We start from the raw sequence: 20,625 nt of genomic DNA, 5'->3' as shown, positions 1-20,625 counted from the left end.
CTATTTTCGTGAAGGAAATGTTTCACATGTTTTAAGGGCACGACTGGCCTGCAGATAAAGAAGGTGGTTTTGTGGTCATCCCACATAACTCGTTGAAACAGAAGGCAGATGAGGCTTTGGATTCCGTTTTTCATAGCAGGAAAGATGTCTCACTTGCGAAAGTGAAATCAGAAGCTAAGAAGCTTTGTCAGAAATTAAACCTGAGTAAACTGGTCCGCGAAATCGAAAGTAAAAAATCTGGCAGTCTTGAAATGTTTTTTTCGATCAAAACCCATAAACCAGAATGGCCACTGCGTATTATAGTGTCGGAAGGTGGAACTTTGCAAAAGTCCATAGGGCTTTTCCTTCACCGCAAGTTGAAGTTGCTCGCAGTGAATGATCCTTTTCTGACCAAGAACTCAGGAGAAGTAATAGGGTACTTGAAGACGCATGTAGGCAGTAATTTCAAAGCTTTCTCTATAGATGTAAAAGATCTATACTATTCACTGCCACATGATGAGTTATCAGTATGTGTTCAAGAGGCTATTGATGCTTACAATGAACTGAAGTTTGTAAACACCATCTGCATATCTACATAGGGTTTTCTTGAACTATTGACCATGTATCTGCACTCGACGTTCTCCAAGTGGGATGGAAGTGTTTATCTTCAAAAACAAGGAATTTGCATTGGTTCCTGTATTGCGCCAATTTTAAGTAACCTCTATCTTGCTCGTGTAAACAGGATACTGGATGCCAAATTAGAAAACTCAAATGTAAAAAAGGTGTATAGGTACGTTGACGACTACCTTGTTCTTCTTGATCCAAGCCCTAACGGGGAGGTTTGTCTTGATGTCACGCAAGTGCTATATCTTTTCAACAAGTGTTTACAACCCCTCACTGATACGCATGAAACGCCACAGGATGGTACTTTGCGATTTCTTGATCTAAGAATGTTTTTTGAGGGACACCAGCTGTGCTGGGCATATGAACCAAGGGCGAACAAACCACTACTGCCATTTTCATCAGGCCACTCTAAGTTGGTTAAGAGGGGGATTGCAAAGTCAACCCTAATGAATGCTCTTCGCTGGTCATGTCCTCACAAGTGTTTGTCCAGTTTTATGGCGCAAGTGGATCGCCTGAAACAGGTCGGTTTCCCGCAGCATAGCATATCATCACAGCTGTGGCCGAAGGTCTCCTTAAGACCACAAAACGCGGACGACAGGATGAGCAGTATACTTCACCGGAAAATGCGAGAGCGAAGCAGAAACGCGCAATCATACCGTACATCCACAATATCTCACACAAACTGAAGAAGATTGGCAATAACGCAAATGTAAGCGTCACCTTTTCAGCGCCAATCAAGCTGTCCAACTTGTGCAAGGCCAGCTACTGTGGTTCTGAGAAGCCCAGTTGCCGGACAAATCGCAAGGAACGCTACGTTCATTGTGAGAACAATATCGTGTATGAACTGCCCCTGTCGTGCGGCAAAAAATACATTGGCCAAAGGGGAAGGTGCGTAAATGACAGGTTGCATGAACACGCAAATAATGTGCGAACTGGAGGAGTGGGGCATCTGGCTTTTCACTCCAGAAAGCATGGGTGCAGTCCCATTTATAAACAGTGCACGGTGATAGGAAGAAGCCCAGCGCAAACAACACATGAGATTATCGAAGCGGCGAAGATCGCTAGTTTAGGGAGCACTTGTGTTAGCACGCCTTCAATAGATCTTTCAAGTAAAGAATTAAATTTTTTAAACGTGACACAGAGGGTGGCCTGATGGTGATTACATTTTAATCTCGCAATTAAAAAAAAATTTTTTTTAGCTATGCATGGTCGTTCTTTCATCTTTGATATCATCTTAACGTTCCATTACACATGTCTCGTTGCTGTCTCATTTGATTAGAAATCAGTACATATGCGCATGCGTACGGTGGCGTCTGTTACCTATGTATATGTGTACCACTTCGTGGAATAAAACAATTGTTGGAAGTTAGCGCTGTGTCCGCGTCTTGCCACTGTCTTTCGTCCCTTTTCGTGCACTAAAAAACCTCAGTTATGGAATACCAACATGCCCTAACCTACGCTCTTTCAAGACAAGTGTCTTGCTTTGGAATCGAAGCATATGCATTTATAGGTTGCTGTCACTTTGAGGACAGCACTAATTTTCCCATGCCATAGTATCCGCGACGCGCAAAGAGACACCCTGCAAGCGCAACGAACCTAGGCGCGAAGACGCCGGCCCATCCGACTAGCGTGACGTCACACTGCCGTGCGGAGGCCTTACATATTTTTCTAGGTGGCTTTGACGAGTGGCGCGCCACGTGTCGGGGTAGCGCCGTACATTGCGAGGAGGAGGTCTTCTGTGTTTGCCGCAAGATGGCTCTGCGTGTGCGCAGAGTGCAGAACAACTGCAGCGAAAATGTACTTCGCTACTCGTGTGCCTGCGACTTCTGTAATTTACATGCTCATAATTACCGATATACACCGCAGTATAAGTTTCTACAGCACATTTCTAAGGCAACACTGCATTCGCTAAAGGCGCTTTTATCCCGCTTTGAATCATCGAACTCGTGGCTCAGTGGTAGCGTCTCCGTCTCACACTTCGGAGACCCTGGTTCGATTCCCACCCGGCCCATCTTGCAAGTTGTTTTTGTTTTATGAAGTGCCTGCTGGGATTTATCGCTCACGGCCGCCGACACTGGCTTTCCTGCGACACGAGCTCCTTAACGCTATCGCGTTAAAACTTTATTTAAGGCCAAAGGCCCAGTAAAGTAGAGCGCTTGCCCCGCTAAGGCCCGTTGTTCATCCGCCAAGTCCAAGTGAAGCCAAGCACTCCAGAGAGCGTTACATGAGTACAGAATGTGTTCTGCACCTGCCCATATCTCTGGACAGTTGGGGAAGTGAGCTGTGCTATGCCAACTGAAGTTGTAGAGCATTAGTGGCATGAGAAAAGTGCTCGTTTGAACTTTACGAAGGACATGTGCTTGTTCCGTGTTGAGTGAAGGATGAGGTTGGGGCAAAATAGTGCGGTTTTCCTTGATGTTCTTGTAGTGTTCAGCTATTTGCACTTTGTACGTGGCAGCGTCTTCTCTTCCACTGTCATTGGATTTGGCCAGGGAATCGAGGGCGTCAAGAGGTTAATTTCACGGGCACGTTGATGAACCAACTCATTTCCCTCGATCCCAGCATGACCAGGCACCCAACGCAGGGTGATTTTAATGTTCGGTTTGCGGTTACAGGATTCTATTAGGATCTCATGGTGTGTTTCCAACAGTCGGTGTTGTATGTTGCGAATGGCTTTGCTGGAGTTGGTATAAAGGTTAATGTTACTGGACTGGTGCTTAGCGAGTAGAAAGGCTTCTTGTATGCATATATTATCGCGTGAGATCCAGAGTGGCCATGTTGGGAGGGTTGGAAAATGTCCCAGCTGTTTGGATGATTGGTACTGTCTGTCCAGGTGTATATATTGCATAAGCGCATGATCCCATGTGAGAACATGTGGCGTCCGTGTGTATTGTGATTAATTTCCTGTGTATGTGGTGATGTTTTGCTTGCACTTGACGTCGACCGTCATGTAGGTGTGGCATCATATTTTTTTGTATATTTGTAAATGCAATGTTGCGTGGTAGCGGAGGGCTTTGACTAACTGATGTCAACTGGATAGGGGAGATCCCTGCTCGTTTCAAGATGTCACATCCTTGCTCCGTACAAGACAAGCGTGCTACTTGTCTGTCTCGGTGTTGTTGTGTTAGTTCTGCGAAAGTGTGAAAGAGGCCCGTTTGTTGAAGGCGATGATTTGAGGTGCATATCGGTTGGCCCGGGGCGGCCTTGTGAAGGGTGTTGAGTGAAGATTCGAGTTTGTGTTTGTGTCAGTGTTAGGAATGGGGCGGTGTACAGAAGCCTACTATACACGAGCACAGTCACGAGCTGTGTTACTTGTTCTTCTCTCAGTCCGTGTCAGTAATGTTAGGTGTTGCACAATATTGTAGAGTAATGAATGACACAGGCGGTGTTTAATATTATTATGATATCATCGAGCGATGCTCAAGAAACGAACCACCGCGAGAACGACGATGAAGTTGGTCGGTGCGCTTGGTGCGAGCAAGTGTCGGCCTGGCTGCCTGGCTCCAGTGTAAATAGCCTCTTCTGTCTGTGTCTTTCCACACGCAACATTCTGGTGGAGGTCAGCGATCCCCCTCTTCACCACGGAACTCAGAAGTGGTCGGCACACCGAGCTCATCACCATGCCTCCCGGTGACGCGCCCACCTCTGCAACGGCTTCGGCTTGTCCCACTGCTCCAATCGTCACGGTCGCCTAACATCGTGACCCAGGTGTGTTCTCTGGCCTGGAGGGCCAGGATGTTGACGACTGGATCAAACTTTATGAACACGCCAGTGCTAATAACAGGTGGGACCCAACGATTATGCTCGCCAACGTCATCTTTTATCTCGGTGGCACCCCACGCGTGTGGCACCAAACACATGACGATGAGATAACCCCGTTGGGCGCAAGGCTGCCGCGAGAAAGGCTCTTGCACCTCGTGTTCAGTCATCTACGGAGCCGTACGTTTCCTACATCCTCGATGTCTTAGCTCTATGCCGCAAAGCTGACGATGCTATGTCCGAAGCCGATAAAGTGTCACATATTCTAAAAGGCATCACCGACGACGCTTTCAATTTGCTTGTTTTCGGCAACGTCTCGACTATCGACGCCATCATCAAAGAATGCCATCACCTTGAAGAAGCTAAGAGCCGCCGTATCACACACCACATCACGCAGCTACCCAACACTGCTGCTACGTCGACATGTGAGGGTCGACCACGTCAGACTAAAGCCCCTGCATCCACGCGCCACCGCCACTTTCTTAAGTAGCGACAACCTCTGTTGTGCGCCGCCTTTTCCCCTCACACCAAATCCAGTTTTGGCATTTCCGGTTTAAAAATTTCCAGTTCCGGCGTTTCCGCTTCCTGGAGTTGCGCTGCGGGAACTTCCGCATTGACTGCTGTTAGAGGATGGTGAGACGCCTGCGCGTGCTTAGCAGAGCTGTGGCAGTCACCATAAGAAGAATGCAAAGGGGACAAGCTGTTGTATTCCGCTGAAGTAGTAGTTCGCGGTCGCTGTTTTCCAGATGCACGAAAAACGGCAGTGGTCTCCAAGCGCCCAGGCACTACATTCCACTGTACGTTGTCGCTCGTTCCACAACCGGTCGCAGGTTGACGCGAAGCAGCGAACACGAGCAGATCGCTGGTTAAAATAGGCGGTGGTTCTTGGATGGAATCGCATTCACAGTTTCAACCGCAGCTGGTGCAATTAAAGCCTCTCCAGTGACGCGAAAGTAAACAACGCTAAAAAACAAAACGTCACTTCCACTCGCAACAGGAAGCTGCAGCTACGTAAGTTCCGCTTGACGCCGGAAGCTAAGGGGGTGAGTGGGAGAGGAGCGTGGAGGAGGAGGGCAGGTTGGCGGTACTTAACCTGGTCGACGGAAACGTGTATGGAGGGGCTTTACGTCAGACCACCACCTGTGAGGACGCCACCCGTATTGTTAGCCACGAACTCGAGGGCACCTGTTCGCAAGCTTTCTTCACGACGCCTCCCGATCCGCCAGCAACCACGATTGCGATGATCCAGGCCGCCGTCCGACAGGAATTTGAGAACATGGGTCTGAACTCCGTGTGTTTCACGTCTCAACCCAGTGTGCCCCAGTTCTCTAGCGGCCCTCCTCGTCCTCGGCAGTCCTTTTCTGCCACATCTCGCCACAACCTGTCCGATTGGCGTACCCCTGATAACCGGCCGATCTGCTTCCACTGCTGTCGCATCGGCCACGTCGCTCGTCACTGCCGCAACCGATGGCCACCACATCCTCGGACGTACACCGCCGCTTATTCCCGCACCTTTGGACCTTCCGTTCCCTATACCACCCGCCATGAATCCACTGCCGCTGATGCTCCTGCTCCGAACCTTCGGTACAGCCGCTCGCCCTCACCTCGACGCCATCAGTCTCGTTCGCCCCAACCCCGTCGCTTCTCTTCGCCGCCTATCGCCTCCCAGATCCAGCCGGAAAACAAGGCACTTGTAACTTCTGGAGGTGAAGCTGCGTTGTCGACCCTGCCCTCAAATCCTCTGCTCACGTTACCCACGAACCGAAACCTTCTTGACGTTGACGGCTATCCTGTCACAGCACTCATCAATACAGGAGCACATCTTTCAATAATGAGTGCTGCCTTCCGACGACGACTGAACAAGCTCCTCAACCCTGCGTCGGCACGCGTCGTCCGCATTGCGGATGGCGGTACTGTGCCTATCATCGGCATGTGTACGGCACGCGTCAGCATCGCCGGCCGCCACACTCCTGTCCTCTTCACCGTAATTGCTCATTGCCCCCACGACCTCATTCTCGGCCTCGATTTTCTCTCCACACATTCTGCTCTTATTGACTGCTCTTCCAGTACCCTTCGCCTTGAGTTGCCGATGCTCGCAGCACCTTCTGATGCACCCCACTGCCGCTTACGTCCCACCGGCTTTCTTCGCCTGCAGCCAGTCAATAGCCTACATAGAACTGTTGTCTTTCCCACCAGTTCCTGATGGCGAGTACCTTGTCACTCCTCTGCCCAACATTCCAATAAGGTATGACGTTACAGTGCCTCACAGTATACTTAATATTACTGGGAACCGCACTTGCATGCCTGTCTGTAACTTTGGATTGGCAAAGCAAATTCTACCGCAAGGTATTTGCCTTGCCACCGTTGATTGTCTTGGCGACCAATACGTGGCAGCATTATCGACCGATGGCTCTCGCGAGCTTAGCAGGCCCCTCGCGCCAGCCTCGGGTGCCGATCTCAATATAAATAAAATGGTTGTGACGGACCTGTCCTCGGCGCAGGCTGAAGAGCTTTGCCAAGTATTATCGTCCTACCGAGATATTTTCGACATCGAGGATCGCCCTTTAGGCCAGACGCTCGCGGTCAAGCATCGGATTCTTACTGGCGATGCTACGCCTATTCACCGACGACCGTATCGAGTTTCTGTGTCGGAACGCCGAGTAATTCAAAACGAAGTCAACATGCTAGATAAAAAATGCTAGATAAAATCATCATTGAGCCTTCTTCTGAGTCCCTGGGCATCACCTGTGGTGTTGGTTAAGAAGAAGGATGGCACTTGGCGCTTCTGTGTAGACTACCGTCATCTGAAGAACATTACTAAGAAGGACGTCTACCCGCTCCCACGTATAGACGATGCCCTTGACTGCCTGCCCGGTTCCAGCTATTTCTCTTCTATTGATCTTCGTTCTGGATACTGGCAGATTGCTGTTGACGATATGGACCAAGAAAAAACCGCGTTCATCAAACCTGATGGCCTATACCAATTTAAAGTAATGCCGTTTGGATTATGCAATGCCCCTGCCACCTTCAAGCGTATGATGGACTCCTTGCTCCAAGGTTTCAAATGGTCCACATGCCTCTGCTACCTCGACGACGTCATCGCCTTCTCGCCAACGTTCGACACTGACTTTGAACATTTCACAACTATACTTGATGTATTTCGAAAGGCGAAGCTGCAACTTAACTCGTCCAAATGTCGTTTTGGCCACCTGCAAATTACTCTTATGGGCCATCTCGTTGACGCTTCCGGAGTACAGCCTGATCCCGACAAAACTCGCGCTGTCAGAGAGTTTCCGGTTCCGAAGACAGCCGCAGACGTTCGAAGTTTTGTAGAGCTATGCTCGTACTTTCGTCGTTTTATTCAAGATTTTGCGGCAATTGCTAGACCCCTCACTAATCTTTTGAAGAAAGGCGTACAATTCTCGTGGGGTACTGCAGAAGCCGCCGCCTTCTCTCGTCTCGTTACTCTTCTCTCCTCTCTCCTCACCACCCATTCTCGCCCACTTTGACCCTGATGCCCCTACAGAATTGCATCCAGATGCCAGCAGTCATGGCGTAGGTGCCGTCTTAGCCCAGCGTCAGCGTGGCCAGGGTCGTGTTATTGCTTATGCGAGCCGCCTCCTCACACTATCGGAGCGCAACTATTCCATTACGGAACGAGAATGCCTTGCTGTAGTCTGGGCAGTTGCGAAGTTCCGTCTTTACCTTTACGGTCGGCCTTTTTCCGCAGTCACTGACCATCATGCTCTCTGCTGGCTCTCTTCGCTAAAAGATCCTACAGGCCGGCTTGGTCGATCGGCTTTGAGGCTACAAGAATTTTCATATTCCGTGGTGTACAAGTCTGGCAGCCTGCACCAAGACGCTGACAGCTTGTCACGTTACCCTGTTGACGACTCTGACTCCTCTAACATTGCCAGTGCTTCTTGCGTATTCTCTGTATCACAGCTGCTTCATTTTGCCGACAAGCAACGTCGTGACGCCTACATCAGAGCACTCATGGACCGTTTTGAGCACTCTCCGGCTGATGCTACTCTACGCCTCTTCGTCCTCCAGGACGGTACTCTGTATCGTCGTAACCTTCATCCGGACGGCTCTGAGTTCCTACTTGTAATACCTAAACACCTCCGCTCCACCGTTATAGAAGAGCTCCACAACGCACCAACGGCAGGACATCTCGGTGTATCTCGAACCTATGACCGTGTACGTCGCCGTTTTTTCTGGCCGGATCTTGCCCGTTCCGTACGACGTTACGTCGCCACTTGTGAAGTTTGCCAACAACACAAGAAGCCTTCCCAGCTCCCCGCTGGTTACCTGCAACCGCTCGACATTCCTGCCGAGCCCTTTCATCGTGTCAGCTTAGACCTTCTCGGCCCATTTCCGGAATCTACATCAGGGAACAAGTAGGTTGCAGTCGCGGCGGACTACGCGACCCGCTACGCCGTAACCCGTGCTCTTCCGACCAGTTGCGCAACTGATGTTGCGGACTGCCTCCTACATGATATTATTTTGATGCATGGTGCTTCGCGTCAATTGCCAACAGACCGTGGCCGTACGTTTTTGGCCGAAGTCATCGACGACATCATGCGTGCCTGCTCAATATGGCATAAATTTACCACCTCTTACCATCCTCAAACGAACGGCCTCACTTAGCGCTTGAACCGCACCCTTACAGACATGCTATCCAAATACGTTTCCGACGACCACCGTGACTGGGACCTGGCTCTACCTTACATTACCTTTGCATACAACTCTTCCCGTCTCGAAACTGCTGGCTTTACCCCGTTTTACCTCTTGTACAGCCGCGAACCAACGCTACCACAGGGCACTGTGCTTCCGTCCGCCGCAGCTTCAACTAGCGATTATGCCCGTGATGCAATCGCTCATGCTGACCACGCTCGCCAACTTGCGCGCGCTCGTCTACAAGTGTCTCAAGACAAGCAGAAGCAACCTTACGGCCTCTGTCACCACGATGTCCATTTTGTGCCCGGCAGCCTCGTGTTGCTTTGGTTACCTTCGCGTAAAGTTGGCCTATGTGAAAAACTCCTTTCTTGTTACACAGGTCCATACTGTGTGCTCCGCAAAGTGACTGATGTTACCTATGAAATCGTTCTAGCCACGCCCACTACATCCTCCGCTGTGACAACCAGTGAAATTGTCCACGTCGCCTGACTCAATCCTTACAACTCTCCACGTGCCTTGGATATTTAACAGCACTGTGACGGTGCTTTTGCTGCCGGGGGGTAGTATTACGATATCATCGAGCGATGCTCAAGAAACGAGCTGCCGCGAGAACGACGACGTTGGTCGGTGCGCTTGGCGTGAGTGAGTGTCGGCCTGGCTGCCTGGCTCCAGTGTAAATAGCCTGTAAATAGCCTGTAAATAGCCTCTTCTGTCTGTGTCTTTCCACACGCAACAATATGTACAAGATTAGACAATTAGTCAAGCTTTGGCCGAAGGTCAGTCTGAAATCAACTCTGTGCTTTTGTGTAAGTGAGAACCTCACACGACGGGAATCATTGCTTGTAATAACTTGTCCGTACGCTGTCGAAGCATTGATGGGTAAAAGCGGTCCCTGGTGGAAAAAAATAAGTTGACTTGATATTAGTCAAACACAATTATCAAAATTACATGCACTGATGAGCATCGACCGTTGTTTAGGACACTGTTAAAACGGCCTATACGTCAGATCGGAAAATTTACAACCTGAGAGATGCTTTCATGTCTTCCCTGCTACTTTCATTAAAAATTATGCTGCCGAATCGACCAAACCATTAATTTTGCTTCATGTTATTGAAGAAGTGGTAGAAGCACTGGAAGCTATAGTTTCAACAACACAACCAGTCGGAGTTTTATTTTTCTAGACTCCCCAATCTGTCAAAAATCGTCAAATCTGACCAACAGTTAAAGTAAAGCCGTCATTTCAAATGGTGCATGAAGCTGTTAGTAGAATAACACCAGCGCAAATGTTAACACAGAGAAAAACTGCCAATCAAACTGATCGATTTAATAGGTCCAGTAACGAAAGCGCTAGCAAGTCGCATCTCATTTTTTTAAAGAAAAAGAACCTTTCAAGTAAGCCAGGGGTTATGAAAGGGAAGTTGGCAGTAACGTCTGTCGTGTTTTCAGGAGCTAAATACGGATATTGTGCACTGATAGAATGAGGTAAAAAACTGTAAAATTACATGATTAGTGTGTCTTGGGTAAAAAAAAAAGTGAGAGTTCTGTTTGTGAGTTGGCGTGCAATTTTCTCTTTATGCTTAGCTGATTTGTGTAATAAGGTCCTGTGTGTCCGATGAGTGGTGCTTGTTCGTGCTCATACAATGCAGTGTCAGAGGTACGGCCTCAGCTTGAGAACAGAGCAGACACCCATTGCCCGTAGGAATTCACAAACCTCAGTTAAACGTGAGAAGTCAATAACAACCAATTGGACCAAGTTCCGTTTCATCTAACTTTCCAAAATTTAGCGAGTGTTTCCTTTCGAGCAAGGTCGCTTGAATTAGTAAATGCATGATTTGGAAACCAACTGCAATAGCTGTAATGGCATTTAGCAGAGTGCACAATAAGCAATTAAGCTAGCAGTGCTGTTAGAAGTCAAATGCTCCAAATATGGAACAAGCACTGTTTGCAGTTGCCTCTAAATTTTTTGCGAGCAATTCAACTGACAACTCATGGCGTTGAATGAGACATCAGCATCTTCTGCTTATACCACTAAACTAAAGTATGTGACCAAAATATGTCGCTTCGTGGCATAAAATGTACCATGATCAACTTCAGACCTCTCAAGCTAGTTAATGTTCCAAATACTGTGCCTGCAAAGAGAAGTACATTATCGAGAATATTCCTGCTGCTTAAAGCATTAGTAACACTTATGCTGGGGCACAATACTAAACTAACGAAATGTAATGAAGCTTATGTGTAAACCATTTATTAAAACACCTGCCTGAACAATGTACACTCTGCGATTAGAAATGCCAGCAAGATATTTAAAATATACCAAAAGAAAGCAATCGTAATCTTGCCAGGAAAAAAGACATAATCCAATGTGAATTTGTTCTGAACAAACCAACATAGTGTCAATCACATTGTTGCAAATGCACGTTTCTTATTCACTCTTTAACGTGTGTCGTCTGCTTCTTTCAGGAAATGATGAAATGATACATTGCCATCTGTCTACCATGATTACACACATTATGGCGCACAACAAAAGTCTATCGACAAGTCTTTTTTTTTTTTTTTTTTGAGATTGTCCGTGGGAACATCATGACAATTTGACAACTACAATGCATTCAGCGCACCCCACAGCTTTACGCATAGATTTCGGGAAGAAAAGTGTGTTCATTATGCGAGTAAATACGGTAGGTAGCCCATTTGTCAAAATCATGCGAACCATACTGTATCACATCTTGACTCCACGAGTTGTGCTGCGAGGAGGGTAGCGCAGGCTTGGATCGCTTTGGTCTTCAGTTGCTCTTTAACCCTTTCAAGATAGATTTTTTTCACCATATGCGACCGCCCTGGGTCGATTTTTTTTATTGCAGATTTTAAGTCTTCTGAGGTCCTATTTTCAATAGGACCTCAGACCAAATAGAAACAAAATAGGTCCTATGTTGACAAAAATTTACCGTAATTTTTCTCGGGTGACCGTAATGCGAGAAAAATATATTTTGCATTGGTATGTATGTACTTTTTATTTAAGAATAACAAAAATTAAAAAAGAAAGGAAATAAACTTACAATGAAAAATTTGATGTATTGTTATAGTTAAAGGCTTAGAATTTGCGCACATGAGAATATTTTGCAAGTCTCAAATGTTCCTGCCTTTACACTAATATTTACGTCCATAGCGTAATCGAACTACGTCCATAGCGTAATCGAACTGCATAGGTGAGCGCACTCAAGAAAACTGTGTGGTTGTGTGCCCGTCAAAAAAGCAAAATGTGTGACAAACTTCCACTAATCTTCATCTTATCGCCAACCAGAGGCAATTAGATATCGCAAGTCTCAAAAAAAAAGAAAGAAAGAAAAGAAAAGGAAGCGCATGCACGGCGGCATCCTTCCTATGCTCACCCCTGTGAGCACTAAACGAGTGAGAAACAGGTGGCTGCCCTTTGAGCAATTAGTAATGAGATAGCCATCAGTTTTGTGAACGCAAGAAGCCAAAACTGCCAGCGGAACAAAACCGAAACAGCCGCCCACCCGCACATTCGCCAATGCATGAGCGGCGGTATATAGACATGCCGGAGCAAACTAGCTTTAAAACAAACCATGCAACGAAAGCTGAGAGAGGGAGGCATGAGAAAAAAATTCCCTGTATTCCCACATAGTGGCAGCACATGCCAGGAAAGAAAAGAATTAGGAAATTAGCACGCTTTTGAAACATACAGACAGCGCCGTAAATATACGGCATCGACCGTTTTGGACTTGTTCACGGCGCCATATACTTACGTCATTGACCCTGAAAGGGTTAATTGTGATGCAACACGAGCACTTTCAATCACAATCAAGCCAGATCCTGATCAAAAATTTTTATCGCAATCAAGAATGGGGCTGCTGCATGGTCAGACAATCCAGATTGAGTTTGTTGAGCTCACTCAGCAAGCACCGCAGATGACAGCCTACAATGTGACTATAGTGACACGTGTACTTGTTTATTTTATCGGGTGACCGCGTTGCACCACATAACAAATGTTATCGCACAGCGCTGGACACGCCTGCATCTATCGGAAGTTTCTCGAATGTTATCGATGGTTCTATCCCCTGTCTATTGTCACCGAACCTTGTGTGATCTGATTTCGTGTATGCGCGACGCGAATGGTCTAGAACTTTCTGGAAGACGCGGGCACACGTGATTACTCTGGAACCTTCGATGACTGATGTATAAAAGCCAACGTGATTGACCTGCTGATCAGATTTTCGCCGATTGCCGACTGTGTTCACCGCTATCATTGCGCTTTTAGTGTAGCCTGTTTTTGAGGGCACAGGTTCAGCCAATAAAACACTAGATTCGCCATTCACAGTTTTGAGGCTAAACTAAAACTAAAAATTAACCGATAATGTTATAAACAAAATATTGAAAGAATATCAAATTTTATCAAGAGATTTTCATAGAAAATGAATGCGGAACATTGGCAATACATCGTATTGCTCTTTTCTGCAGTAAGTGCAATTTAGTGAGGCTTGCACTGCCAGTGGTGCCCGAAACAAAGTGGCAGTACTGTATGACTAAAAACACCAAAGCATTATGAAGTGTTCACTTTAACAGGAAGAAAAAAATTCAAGTGAGCTATTGTTCGAAAAGCCCAAGCAAGCCTTTCCTAAGGTATTCCAGATGCTCATTATAACTTAAGCCTTTTAAGAATATGACTCCTAGTGTTAAAACGTAGCAATATCTACATCTTCCGTACCTATTGGTATTCTTTTGGCCCTCACACCTTTTTTGCTCTCTGCACATACACAAGTTTTCTTTAGCACCATTGCTTTTGTAAATGTCCCCTTTCTTGAAACAGCTTTAAAAACTAAAAAGAAGGAAGTTTTCGAAAATAAGTAGTTTCAAAATGACCTTCTGAGAAGAATGGGTGAGTTGGTAACATTGCATCTTGAATGTGTTCACAGCACACACACGCATGGCAGCACTCCGTCTGTCCGTTTTTTCTAAATAGTATGTGCATGCTGTGGACACACTCCCTGAAAACCAACCCTAATGGCTGTACATGCATGTCCAGAGTAGGACCCCCGCGGAGAATACACATCAGATCTTTAACATTACAGAGCAAGATGCACTTTACTTTCACACTTACCCCTTTAGAAATATACTGGCAGTGAAACCGAATTAACATGGCAAGCTGGACGAGTTGGTTATTGAACGTGTTCCTAGGGGTGGGCTGCGCAACTCGGACAAAAGATAAAAGAAAGTGTACAATACGAGGGCAGACTAATAACTGGTTTATTTTTTCAAACAAATGACTAAAATATACAGAAAATATAAACACGTGTAAAGTGACGTTTACAAGGGTGAAAGGGTGTTAGCTTATCTTGCCATTCAGAAACTCAGTTTCCTTATCCTGTAGAGCGATAGAAGTCTGGCTGATGCATGTGCCTGATTTTACATGCATGAACTAGGCTTTCACAATCTCGCAATTGATTTGATTCATATTTTTATACAATATTTCGGTTTGTTCAAACAAGGGTTTGCATAGGCAATTTCTACAATGAGCGGGCAGATTCGAGCCTATTGCATTTCTGATTGCACTTTGGTGCTCCCCAAGGCGAATGTGTAGGCAGCGTCCCGTCTGCCCAAAGTTCTTTCTGCCGCATGAAACCAAGTGCCTCACTCTTACGGCTTCATTAGTTGGAGTGGTATAACATCCATTTCTTAAGCCATGTATTGAGTAGAAACATGCACAAAGTGAGGCACGGTGTGAAGTGGTCGTGGAGGTCCTGTGCCATCATAAACCCCAATGACATTGGTGCAGTGCTTTGCCAAAAGCTGGGCACACGCAGCCATCTTTGCAAGCTTCATTGCACCCAATCTTGTGGCAAACACTTACAAAGTAGTGCACTGTATACAGTTTGTTCCCTAATTTATTTGCAGCTGCCTGCCTTTTTAAAGCTGACCCAAAATGCTTAGTGTATTAACCCAATATAAAGAGTAAAAAATTTCACTCACATATCATTCAGCTCATCCACTTTGGCCAGGAAGCGCTCAAATGTGAGTGTGGTGATCTCACCAAACACCTGAGAGTGCCGAAAGGCTCCCATCACCTCCGAGCTCAGCTGGGAACCCATGACCTGCACACAAGATTGCATCCAGCTTCAGCTTTCATCTCAGAGGGCCATGGAGTGCTATTAGACCCTATCACAAACCAGACCAAGTGGCTCACATCAAGTGCTCACTGGTCACCCTTTCTGACTTGTGCATGAGATGGGCACTGCTACTTTATCAGCCAAGCCGGTGCAGTGTATGCAAGACTGCTATTAGAGAGAGAGTAAAACATCTTTATTATTAATATTTGAATGGCGAGAGCAGTGTGGGAGGAACCCTCAGTCCAGGGTCCCTAAGATGATTCCGGCGATGTTTCGAGCCCGTTGTATCACAGCTCGGAGGACCTCGGGAGGTCCGTCGTGGAGGGCATCGTCCCACAGCTCTTTGTTGCGTAGGGGGTAAAGGAGAGTTGGCAAGGGAGGAAAGAGGTTTGCAGTGCACTCAATCGTGACGTGGAAGATTGTGGGCGAGCTGCCACAGCCAGGGCAACGATCTGCATAACAGTGTGGGTAGAATTTATTGAGAGAGACAAGATTTGGAAAAGTTGCAGTTTGTAACTGGCGTAATGCCACTGCTTCCTCCCGCGAGAAGGACGGCGGTGGTGCGGCGTGGGTGAGACGAATGCGTGTATAATGACGGAGTATGTCTTTGTAACGGAGCAAGGGATCCCCCCACTCTGAACTAGTCGCCTCACCACGCCGGGTCGCCCGGAGGGAAATTTCTCGGGCAACCGCATGTGCGCGTTCATTACCCGGCAGCGAGGTATGACCAGGGGTCCAGAGTAAGTGGATGCGGGGAGGTGTGGTTGGTGTATTTTGCGGGATCTGTTTGAGAATTTGGTGCGCCGCTCTCGGGATGCCATGTCCTGATAGGAACGCCCGGCATGCCTGTTGCGAGTCCGTCAATATATACACTTCCTCAGGAACACGGATGGCGTATCGAATTGCAAGAGCAACACTGAGAATTTCTCCGTAAGCGGCATTTGTTCTGCGCATTGCAGCAGTCTCTCAGGGATTCTGTGCCATCCAAAACTACCGAGGTATAGCCCTCTTGAGTGCGTGATGTGGCCGTGTATAAAGTATGTGTTTCCGGGATGTTTGCAAGCATGCGGCCAATGTATCGTACACGGGCTTTGCGCCGCCCTTTGTCATGCTCGGGGTGCATATTACGTGGCAATGGATGTATACTTAGTGCTTGGCGTATCGCTGACGACAAGATCGTTGGACGGGTTTCAGACTCAAGGGGTGGGACAGAGTATCCTAGCCGTGTGAGAAGATGGCGGCCAGTAGGAGTGAGTAGGAGGCGCTGGCGATGGCTGACCCAATGTGCCTCTAGCAGCTCGCCTAGTGTGTTATGTGTCCCTAAGTTAAGGAGACGGTGTGTGGAAGTATAGCTCGGAAGGCCATGGGCCAGCTTCGTCGCTTTGCGAATCATTGCGCCTATGCGAAGTTGTTGCGCTTGGGTCAACCGCTGAAATGGGAGATGGTATGTAAGGCGGCTGATCACGCATGCCTCCACCAAGCGCAGCAGGTCCTCTTCTCGAAGGCCCGAACACCTGTTGGAGACCCTCCGGATCACGGCCAGAATTCACTCAATCTGTCTGGATAGAAGGGAAACAGTGTAGTTTGACCTGCCATCTGCTTGGACGTGTAGGCCGAGGATACGAGCACGATCAACCTGTGGTATCGGTGTGCCATCCACGTGCACAGTGATAGGGGGAGTAGAGGAACGGCTCCGGGGGCGAATGATTATGAGCTCCGACTTTTCCGGAGCACATCTTAAGCCGCATTTTCTCGCGTACTCGGAAACTGTATAGACTGCTTGCTGCAGTCGGTCCTAGATGGCTCCGTCGGAACCCCGTGTCGACCAGATAGTAATGTCGTCCGCATAAATAGCGTGGGTGACATCAGGGATCTGGTCTAGTAGCCGGGGGAGCCCTGCGAGAGCGATATTGAATAGAGTAGGGGAAAGAACTGAGCCCTGGGGTGTCCCACGTCCTACAAGGCGAATCGTACCGGATCGATGCGGTCCCATTCCTACGGTGGCTGTGCGATCTCGAAGAAATGCGCGGATATAGTTGTACATACGAATTCCACAGTGTGAATGTGCAACACTGCGAAGGATGAGGTCATGTTCAACATTATCGAATGCCTCTTTTAGGTCTAAGGCGATGAGTGCTCTCGTTTGGGTGGACGACGGAGGTCCTGTGACTTCCTCCCGCAGTTGTAAAAGCACATCTTTGGCAGACAGATGAGTCCGATATCCGAATTGAGAGTTAGAAAAGAATGATTTTTCTTCGAGGAAGGGCTGCAGACACCGCAAGAGTACATGCTCCATGAGCTTGCCAATGCAGGATATTAGGGAGATGGGTCGTAAGTTTTCAACCTTAACAGGCTTGCCCGGTTTGGGGATTAGTGTGATGTCGGCGTGTCGCCATGCTTGGGGAAGCATGCCCTTGCGCCAGCAATCATTGAAGATATGGGTGAGGTGGTTAATATCCGCGTCACTGAGGTTACGAAGGGTGGCGAACCAGATGTGGTCGGCTCCCGGTGCCGTGTTGCGGCGTAGGTCTTGTAGGACCACCCGCACCTCGTCAGATGTGATGTCTGCATCAAGCAATTTGTTCGCCTCGCCTACATAAGGATAGTCAGGGTACTACGGCGACGGCCCTGTGGGTATGAAATGCTTCTCTAGCTCTCTGAGGAGTGTCGAGACATCGTCCCTGTACTCGTGCATTAGGATGTGCAGCTGTTGAAATGTTTTTCCCTTTGTTGTGGTGGGATCTGTGAGTGAGCGAAGAATCGACCGCGTTTTTGCTGTGCTCAATGTGCCTGAGAGGCGATCGCAAAATCCTCGCCAGTTATTCCTCGTAAGGATCTCTGCATACTCCTGAGATTCCCGTGTAATTTGATCTATACGTTTCCTAAGTTTGCGGTTGAGGCGTTGTCGTTTCCATCGACGTGTCAACCCTCTGCGGCCGTTCCAAAGATGAAGTAAACGCGGGTCTATGTCTGGTGTCTTGGTTGTGGTGTGCAGTGTGCTCGTGGTGGCCTCTAGATCTTGTGCGAGAGAGTCAAGCCAGCGTTCGTACCCTTGGCGCTCAGGTGGGTCCTGGCGATGTTCCCTGAATTTCACCCAATCCGTTATACGCACATTTCGCTCGGGCCTGCGTGCACCCCGTAATGACAAGGTGGTGGTCGCCACAATGTAGTGGTCACTACCAAGGTGCTCCTCTAAAGGCCCGTGCGCAATGACTGGGCCAGTATTTCGCACGAAGGTTAGGTCAAGGCAGGTGTCACGAGATACGCTGTTGCCCATGCGAGTGGGGTGCTCTCGGTCGGTAAGCAGTGTGTATCTCATGTTACAGATGGCATTCCATAAGCGGGTCCCTTTAGCCTGCGATTTAATGTAACCCCATGCAGTATGCGGAGCGTTAAAGTCGCCGGCCACCACACAAACCCGTCCAAACCTACCAAATTCTGTTAGTAGGTGCTGAAAACAGTGCGTTCGCGAACGGGGGGAACTGTATGCATTGAGTATAAACAGACTCTCGCTGCGTTTACCTTGCGTAATTATTTCCAATATTTGGTCAGGAATGTCAATGTTAGTGGTATGCATGCGACATGCAACATGTTTCGAAACTAAGGCTCCCACAAGAGGAGAGACACCCGAGAGCGTGCTGTAGCCGGATAAAGAAGGGGTGCAATTGACTTCCTGTAAGAGGATGACATCGGGAGGGTTCGTGGATGTGGCGATATACTGCTGTAGGGAACCTCGTTTTCGGCGGAATCCCCTACAATTCCACTGCCACACCACTAGCTGCTCCGCGTTACGCGGCGCCATCATCGTCGCGAGAGGACGCAGGCGGTCATACATATGGATGCGGGCGCCGGGTGCCCACATTTGAAGGTTGCGGCCGAGAGCCTTGGTCGGAAAGTGCGCTTTCGTTGTTACTGCTAAGCTCAGGACCTTGCATGCAGGCGAAAGTGCACTCTATACATGATTTGACTTGCTCCGTAATCCCTATTTGAAGGACCTCCATTTGGCGTTCTATCCTGTCCAGAGCCGCCTGCATACTAGTGCTCATGTCTGCCACCAGCGCGTCCATTTGTTTTTGCAGGCGCTCACAGCGCGCCTCCATGTCACGAAGTAGGCGGGCTATTTCTATTAGAGGATCGGGATTTGGTAACGAATTGGTAACAGGGGAAGGGGTAGGGAGAGATTTACGGGGCAGAGCGAACTGTGGGGGACCCTCCGCCCGACCTACCTCCCGAGGCGCCTCCATTGCTGTTTTCTTCTCCGGGGTCCGCTGCACCCCTGAAGGCACCAGGGTCACCTTGGCTGGGGCTTTGGTCTGCAGGGCCGTCTTGTAGGGTTGTTGGGAAGATGGGGAAGGAGGGCGCTTCTCTGGGAGGGCACCGATGCCTCGCGGGATCGGGACCGAGACTTGAACTTGCGACGGGATCTCGAACGGGTCTCCGACTGGACTTTTCTGGTCTCCTTCGTTGGGGCGCGTGACGTTCGGGTCTCCGCCGTATCTGTGGTAGTTGTCGGGTCGCTGGAGGGTTGGAGTTCACGCTGCTCTTTCTCGAGAGCTTTCCGAACCCAAGCTTTGTTCAGTGCCTGCCTAACACACCACGGGCAGTTTGGATCCGCTGTAGGGTGGGTCCCGTCACAGGATCTGCAGTGTGGGGTGCACGGATGTGACGGGGTGGGGTTGTCAGTCCCGCACGTCGCGCAAATGACCACGTGCGGCGTAGGACAGTAATCAGCCCAATGGCCGAGCTTGTGACATATCTTGCAAACCAGTTGGCGGGGTCGATGGGGGTAGCAGCGAAGTTCTGCACCATAGAAACGCACGTAGCGAGGCACTTTAAGTCCTTCAAATGTTACCAACGCAACGTTGGTTTGACCCATCATTCGTGCTTGAAGTATTTGAGTTCCAGAAGCCACAAGCTCATCCACTAGCTTGGAAGACGGTGTACCGGGCAAAAGGCCAGGAACAATTCCCTTGCATGAGTTGTCTGGGGCCGCAAAATATGTCGTGATGGGTTAGACCCGCTGACCAAGGTTCAGCTCCCTCACCTTGTACAATGTGTCGGCTACGTGTGACTGGGGTGTGCTGATGATTGCCAAGTTCTGCTGAGGTCGCAGTCGGAATATGATGTCCTGACGATCATCGGTGGTCAAGCCGGCTGCACTCCATAGAGCACTGGCAAGTTCTGGGCGCGTCCACTTATCGAGACAAAGTACTCCGTGAGGCCGCAGAATTATCTTTTCATCGTGCAAAGGAAGTTGAGGCAGGTTCTGATTCCGAATGCGCTTGCGTACGGTAGGCTGGGAGGCGTCCGGAATGCCCAAGATGTTCTCGGAGGGTTGCGTCATAGCGCGCGTTTGACGGATGCGTCGCTTATGTATGACTGTCTTCCAACAGCCACCTGTGTCGTCGTCAGTTTTGTCGTCGTAAATGTTCGGGGCAGCATCTTCCTCCATCCTTTCCCC

General features: G+C 48.7%; 1 protein-coding gene across 1 annotated transcript in view; it reads right to left on the bottom strand.

Annotated features, from left to right (window-relative positions):
* LOC126538417 (RING finger protein 141-like) overlaps positions 1-20,625 on the bottom strand; it is a 286,083-nt gene that overhangs the window by 197,689 nt on the left and 67,769 nt on the right. The window contains exon 2 of the mRNA XM_050185260.3: positions 15,028-15,149. Within this exon, the coding sequence (XP_050041217.1) occupies positions 15,028-15,146 (119 nt within the window). The 5' untranslated portion in view covers positions 15,147-15,149. The remainder of the gene's footprint in view (positions 1-15,027; positions 15,150-20,625) is intronic.

Source organism: Dermacentor andersoni, chromosome 4, assembly GCF_023375885.2.
Source record: "Dermacentor andersoni chromosome 4, qqDerAnde1_hic_scaffold, whole genome shotgun sequence".
Lineage (NCBI taxonomy): Eukaryota > Metazoa > Arthropoda > Arachnida > Ixodida > Ixodidae > Dermacentor > Dermacentor andersoni.
Note: the sequence above shows the minus strand (reverse complement) of the source record. Positions and strands in the feature narration are given on the sequence as shown.